This window comes from Rhagoletis zephyria, unplaced genomic scaffold (genome assembly GCF_001687245.7).
Source record: "Rhagoletis zephyria isolate East Lansing unplaced genomic scaffold, Rhagoletis_zephyria_1.1 Rzeph_scaffold_01516, whole genome shotgun sequence".
NCBI classification, from domain to species: domain Eukaryota; kingdom Metazoa; phylum Arthropoda; class Insecta; order Diptera; family Tephritidae; genus Rhagoletis; species Rhagoletis zephyria.
The window spans coordinates 85,678-91,922 of record NW_016158600.1 but is presented as its reverse complement, the minus strand read 5'-3'; the positions used below and the strand labels follow the sequence as shown (position 1 = coordinate 91,922).

Sequence of the window (6,245 nt, the reverse complement as noted above, 5' to 3'; positions counted from 1 at the left end):
GTTGCACTTTTTTGACAGATATTCCATTGAAAATTATGTCAAAAAGCTGCAACTAACTTTAAAGTCGACTTTATTTTGACTATGACTACGGGCCAGTCTGTTTGCAGAATTTTGTCGATTACTGGAGCCCTCAGTGTTGCTTACTACACTGTTGCCACTCTTCAATACCTTTTCATAAACTTACCCTTTCAACCACAATTTTTCGTGCAATAATAGATTGTAGCTAAATATAAACTACTTAGTTTTCAACAAAAACCTTATTCGATAGTAAATTTCACATATTTTAAACATATTTTGAATAGGAACTTATAACTTTTTTACCATCTGCAAAACTGACGAAGTGGCAACCATCTAAAGAAGGAGAAATCAGCTGACACGGAAAAATCTAAATTCCGCAGATTTCTGCTCTACGGGCTACAACTACAGAAAAATTCTGCGGTGTTGAGTTTTCATTTACATGGCGCTTTGGTAAGATATATCGTGTCAGCTGACTCGGGTTTACGTACCGGTAGGTTTACGTTCTTGACTAATTTCAGCTTATGAATAGAGGTAAATTTTAAGTTGGTACTTAAATTTAAGTTGCAACTTTGTTAGTTTCGACTTAGTTGCTGGATGTAGGGTTTGTATTTGTGTTATTACCTTTTATTGTACTGTGTTCATTTCAACTTTGTAATTTTGGAAATTTTAGATTTATGTGATTTTTGTGGTTCGTCAATCAAGCAGAAAATTTTCATTATTATTCAAACATTTTTCTTGCAACTGTTAACAAGCGAATTTTATACAATATTAAATATTAAATTGAATTTCTTTAAATCCTTGATTATGTACATCTGAAATTCTCATTTCGTGTTGGCAATAGCCAAGAAAACCATAATGAACGTGCAACCCTGTGCCAAACTCGACATAACCACCTCCGAGCAAACTAAGCAGCCGCCATTTAATTTGGCAAACAAAAGTTTGTCTGCATAACACCGACCTAAAGGGTGTAAAATTACCGATTTTGAGACAAAGATCGAACTGTTGTAGTACTATCGACGGTACTATCATTGCTATCGAATGGTTCTATTTTGACGTAGAATACGTCTTACGTTTCGATCACGGTTGCTGTTTTGGTCCAAATGGACCAAATTTGATCCATTTATTTTCGTTTGGTCCAGTGGTCCAATTCTTTTGAAAATGGTCCATTTCACAAGCCTTTGGTTAGGTTATTATCACCTTTTCACTTCATGCAATAGTTACGCATTTTACCGGCCGTCTTCACGTGCTGGAAAATCTCGCTTGCGAGCGGTATGCGAGCTCTCGCTTGCTTCCAACTGTCATTTTTGTTGTTTGACAGCTATGTTCTTATTTCGCAGAATTCTTCAGAGCAGCAACATCGTTTATCTTGGAGGCTAATGCAATTTTAGAGACAGCCATTTTTCATTTGAAAATAGTATACATCTCTTTATGCAGATTTTCTAATTTTCTCAAACTTTTAAGAGCCTGCAAGGCTTGTACCTTCGTGTTTGGCGACATTTTACAAATGAAAAAGTATGCTATCAAATGCCCAGTCAACAAAACTCTATCTCGCTTGCGAGAGAAAAAAGCAGAACGCAAGCGAGATTTTCAAGCATGTGATGACGGCCGGTAAAAGTGACGATACGGCCATCTTCAGCCATGTTACTGATGCGCTGACGAACGTCGACGATGACGATATTCAGATCTTCGAATATGGTATGGCTAATTATCTGTAAAAACACGCTTCAAAACATATCGAGGTTTCTTGCTAATTTCAATTAATCGGTGACCAATATTAAAGGGGCTGGCAATAATATGGATATTCGATTTCAATCGAAAATATTTTAAAAATCTTGAAATTATTACACCACAAAAAGTTCTTTCTGATACTGATGTATCAATTTTGCCGCTACTCGACCAATTTCCTGCATTGGTAAATGATGCGGACAGAATTGAATTTAAATTTCGCAAATTAGGGCTGAGTGCAGGTAACTTCAAAAACTATACCAACACAACGTTTTTGGAATCAAGTAAGTTTGATTAAAAATGCAGTGGGATAAGCGGCCTTTGAAGAATTGTGTGATTTAATTCATGACATTTTTAGTCTACTCACAGTTCGCAGCAGGTGAGCACAAATTTTTTGAATTAGTATTAGTAAAAACGAAATTAAGAAACAAATTATAATTTAAAACTTAAATAATATAATTTTTTAATATAAAATTTTAGTACTCCTTGGATGTAAAGTCAAAAAAAATCGTTATAAAAACTGAATTGGTATATTTTCTTGGTAAAAAGGAATAAAATCCACTCAATTTCCCGATGTAATAAAAATTGGCCCATTTTCTACCATTTGGTCCATTTTTTGGTCCGAAAAATAAATTGGAAATGGCAACCGGGGTTTCGATGTGGAGGCGCTGTCACTTCAACTGAAGTTGTTCACTTCACTTTGGAAGCCTTCACTCCAGTTTCCTTCGTTTTACTTCACTTTCCACAAATTAGATTTATCTCCAAAATAAACAAAAATTTTTTTGAAATGTATGACTTATTTCACCAAAATCAAAAATCTTTTTCTAANCAGCAACATCGTTTATCTTGGAGGCTAATGCAATTTTAGAGACAGCCATTTTTCATTTGAAAATAGTATACATCTCTTTATGCAGATTTTCTAATTTTCTCAAACTTTTAAGAGCCTGCAAGGCTTGTACCTTCGTGTTTGGCGACATTTTACAAATGAAAAAGTATGCTATCAAATGCCCAGTCAACAAAACTCTATCTCGCTTGCGAGAGAAAAAAGCAGAACGCAAGCGAGATTTTCAAGCATGTGATGACGGCCGGTAAAAGTGACGATACGGCCATCTTCAGCCATGTTACTGATGCGCTGACGAACGTCGACGATGACGATATTCAGATCTTCGAATATGGTATGGCTAATTATCTGTAAAAACACGCTTCAAAACATATCGAGGTTTCTTGCTAATTTCAATTAATCGGTGACCAATATTAAAGGGGCTGGCAATAATATGGATATTCGATTTCAATCGAAAATATTTTAAAAATCTTGAAATTATTACACCACAAAAAGTTCTTTCTGATACTGATGTATCAATTTTGCCGCTACTCGACCAATTTCCTGCATTGGTAAATGATGCGGACAGAATTGAATTTAAATTTCGCAAATTAGGGCTGAGTGCAGGTAACTTCAAAAACTATACCAACACAACGTTTTTGGAATCAAGTAAGTTTGATTAAAAATGCAGTGGGATAAGCGGCCTTTGAAGAATTGTGTGATTTAATTCATGACATTTTTAGTCTACTCACAGTTCGCAGCAGGTGAGCACAAATTTTTTGAATTAGTATTAGTAAAAACGAAATTAAGAAACAAATTATAATTTAAAACTTAAATAATATAATTTTTTAATATAAAATTTTAGTACTCCTTGGATGTAAAGTCAAAAAAAATCGTTATAAAAACTGAATTGGTATATTTTCTTGGTAAAAAGGAATAAAATCCACTCAATTTCCCGATGTAATAAAAATTGGCCCATTTTCTACCATTTGGTCCATTTTTTGGTCCGAAAAATAAATTGGAAATGGCAACCGGGGTTTCGATGTGGAGGCGCTGTCACTTCAACTGAAGTTGTTCACTTCACTTTGGAAGCCTTCACTCCAGTTTCCTTCGTTTTACTTCACTTTCCACAAATTAGATTTATCTCCAAAATAAACAAAAATTTTTTTGAAATGTATGACTTATTTCACCAAAATCAAAAATCTTTTTCTAAAATTCTTCTTAAGTAGAAGATATGGCAAAGTAACTTTTCGCCAAAAACTACTAAAAAGACACCTTATCTGATCTGGCATCGGTTATTTCAAGGCAAAACTTTTCGTCAGTTTACACTGGCTACACACGATGAACAGATCCGCGTACATGTGCGCCAACATGCTCGCTGTCGTTTGCTACAGACGGTGAGCGGCTCATAAGTGATTTTGTACTCAAAGCGTTGACATGGGGAGTAAAGACGCGGATGATGCAATTGAAATACTTATGACTTAGGTGTTTTTATGTACTTATGTGTTACTTAAATTTATTTATATTTTACTTGTATGTATGTACATACATATATGTACATATAATAGTAATTTAGCCTCATTTATCAAAAATTCAATTAGCGCACATGGCTTGGACGCATTTATCCGCGATGTGCACACTGCAAGCATCAACACAAAATGAGGTTGTTGTTTTTGTTTCCGGGCTGGATTTCCTTTATGGCTGTTCGTTAAAGGGGCGGTGGGCGAAAGGTAAGTGGGCGTGACACCTCTAACCCACCTTTTTGGAGAGGGAATTAACCGCCATTGACAAAAATGCAACCCCCGACCACCTAGGCCCCCTATGGTTCCCTAGGGACCCCTTAGAAAAGTCGCCAAAAATCACAATTTTCATTTGCGTTTATACGCTTGAAAACTGTTAAATATTCATATTTGCACAATTCATTTTTATATACACATTTTTATACACAAGACATTTTTATAAAACACGCAGTAACCAAAATAGACATCACTGGGGCGGCAGCCCCAGGTTTACCACACAGAAAAGGAATTCTAGTTACCTCATCTTTTCCCAAGGTTACATCACCGCCCCAGTTAGGTCACACAGAAAGGAGAATTCTACGTAGTAAGGGTTATAATCCCTAAGCGCGGCCGAAGGCCGCCTACGCAGAAAGGAATTCTACGAAAAAATACTGTGGACGCAAGTAAAAATTGCGATTTTTGGCCATTTTTCTAAGGGGTGCGTAGGGAACCACAGGGGGCCTAGGTGGTCGGGGGTTGCATTTCTGTCAATGGCGGTTCATGCCCTCTCCAAAAAGGTCGGTTGGAGGTGCCACGCCCACTCCCCCTTTGCACACCGCACCTTTAAGGAACGGCCATAATGGAAAGTTTCCCCTTGTTTGCAATGCGATGCTCGCAAACCACGCTACAAACGACGAGCATGCTCGCTGAAAATAAAAATTTTTTAATTTTTGGCGAGCATGCTCGCAAACCGTCCTACAAACGACGAACATGCACAGCAAGCCGAGCATGTGCGCGGATATGTTCGTCGTGTGTAGCCACTGTAAGGAACGCAACTAATACTTGGTATCGAACAAAAAGTATCGAGTATGTACATGTATTTACCCGTATCGTTTCATCCCTATATGTAGTTGTATTTACTCGCATCGTTTCATCCCTATTTGTCTTAAGCTTAAAGATCGTAGTTATTACGTCCATTATAATATTTATATATGTACGTAGAACACGAAAAAATATTGCGGTATAAGTTAGATTTTTAAAACATCGAATCCCCATAATGATTCCTGTATGGCAAATGCTGATCGGCGCTTGTGTAGGCCTAGTTGTCTTGGTACTAACTCGACCACGACCGATTGGTTATGATCAAAAACGCAGATATTCATTTAATACGTGGGTTTATCTTTTGAAAGTTGTTTTGAATTTTTTCGTTAATAATGATTAACTTACTGACTTACTATTGAACATTTTAGCACGCCTGAGGAAAGCTGCCCAATATGCTTAGATGAAATGACTAATCGTGGAATGAGGTACCTGCCTTGCGGACATGCGATGCACGAGAAATGCTACGAGGAGAGCCAGCGAAAATTGGTACGGAATTGTCCCGTCTGCCGCTGTCCTCTGTGAAATGTTATGTTGAGTTGGGTAATTTTTATAAAATTTTATTTAACAATAAAGAAACGCGTTGTTAGACTCTCGAAAATACCATAATGTAATAATATTGTATTACACTATGTCGCCGGCGGGTCGCAAAATCGATTCACCGGCGAACCGCAAAAAAACGATATACTAGCAAACTGCAAAACGATGCTCAAAATCTTTAACAACACTCATACAAATCCAATTTCAAATTGTGTGCAATATTTTATTTATTTTATTTATTTATTTATTTTTTACAGTCTGTTAGACTTATATTGCAACAAAGATTTAACATTCTTATAACTAGATTTTAGATTTAAAATGTAAATATTAAATATTAAATACAAAATACAAAATGCTCTACAGAAATTTTTAAATAACATTATTTCTTTATCACTGCAATTATTTTATGTCAATATAAACGCATGCAATTTCCTGGAAGTTATGTAGACGGTTGGAAAGGCCGAGTTTCCAATCCGCGCTATTCTTTTTGGGTTACTCCATTTATTGATATCTCCTGGGTGGTCAGAAAGGCCGAGTTTCCGATC

The 6,245-nt window shown here is 36.3% G+C and overlaps 2 protein-coding genes across 3 annotated transcripts in view; one reads left to right on the top strand and one right to left on the bottom strand.

The window, feature by feature from the left end:
• LOC108364287 (E3 ubiquitin-protein ligase TTC3-like) overlaps positions 1 to 1,027 on the bottom strand; it is a 13,138-nt gene extending 12,111 nt beyond the window's left edge. For both annotated transcript variants that reach the window (XM_017617902.1, XM_017617901.1), the window contains exon 1: positions 981 to 1,027. The gene's annotated coding sequence lies outside the window, so the exon portion shown is untranslated. The remainder of the gene's footprint in view (positions 1 to 980) is intronic.
• A 4,140-nt stretch (positions 1,028 to 5,167) lies between these two features.
• On the top strand, positions 5,168 to 5,924 carry LOC108364288 (E3 ubiquitin-protein ligase RHA2B-like). The gene is made up of 2 exons (XM_017617903.1): positions 5,168 to 5,451; positions 5,532 to 5,924. Exons 1-2 carry the CDS (start codon positions 5,339 to 5,341, stop codon positions 5,683 to 5,685), a joined length of 267 nt encoding a protein of 88 aa, XP_017473392.1. The 5' UTR covers positions 5,168 to 5,338; the 3' UTR covers positions 5,686 to 5,924.
• The last annotated feature ends 321 nt before the right edge of the window (positions 5,925 to 6,245 follow it).

Excerpts from the sequence above, each read along its gene's own strand:
- LOC108364288 (XM_017617903.1), top strand. The coding sequence starts at position 5,339 with ATGATTCCTGTATGGCAAATGCTGATCGGCGCTTGTGTAGGCCTAGTT. Across the intron at positions 5,452-5,531 it reads CGCAGATATTCATTTAATAC|CACGCCTGAGGAAAGCTGCC; the intron begins GTGGGTTTATCT and ends TGAACATTTTAG.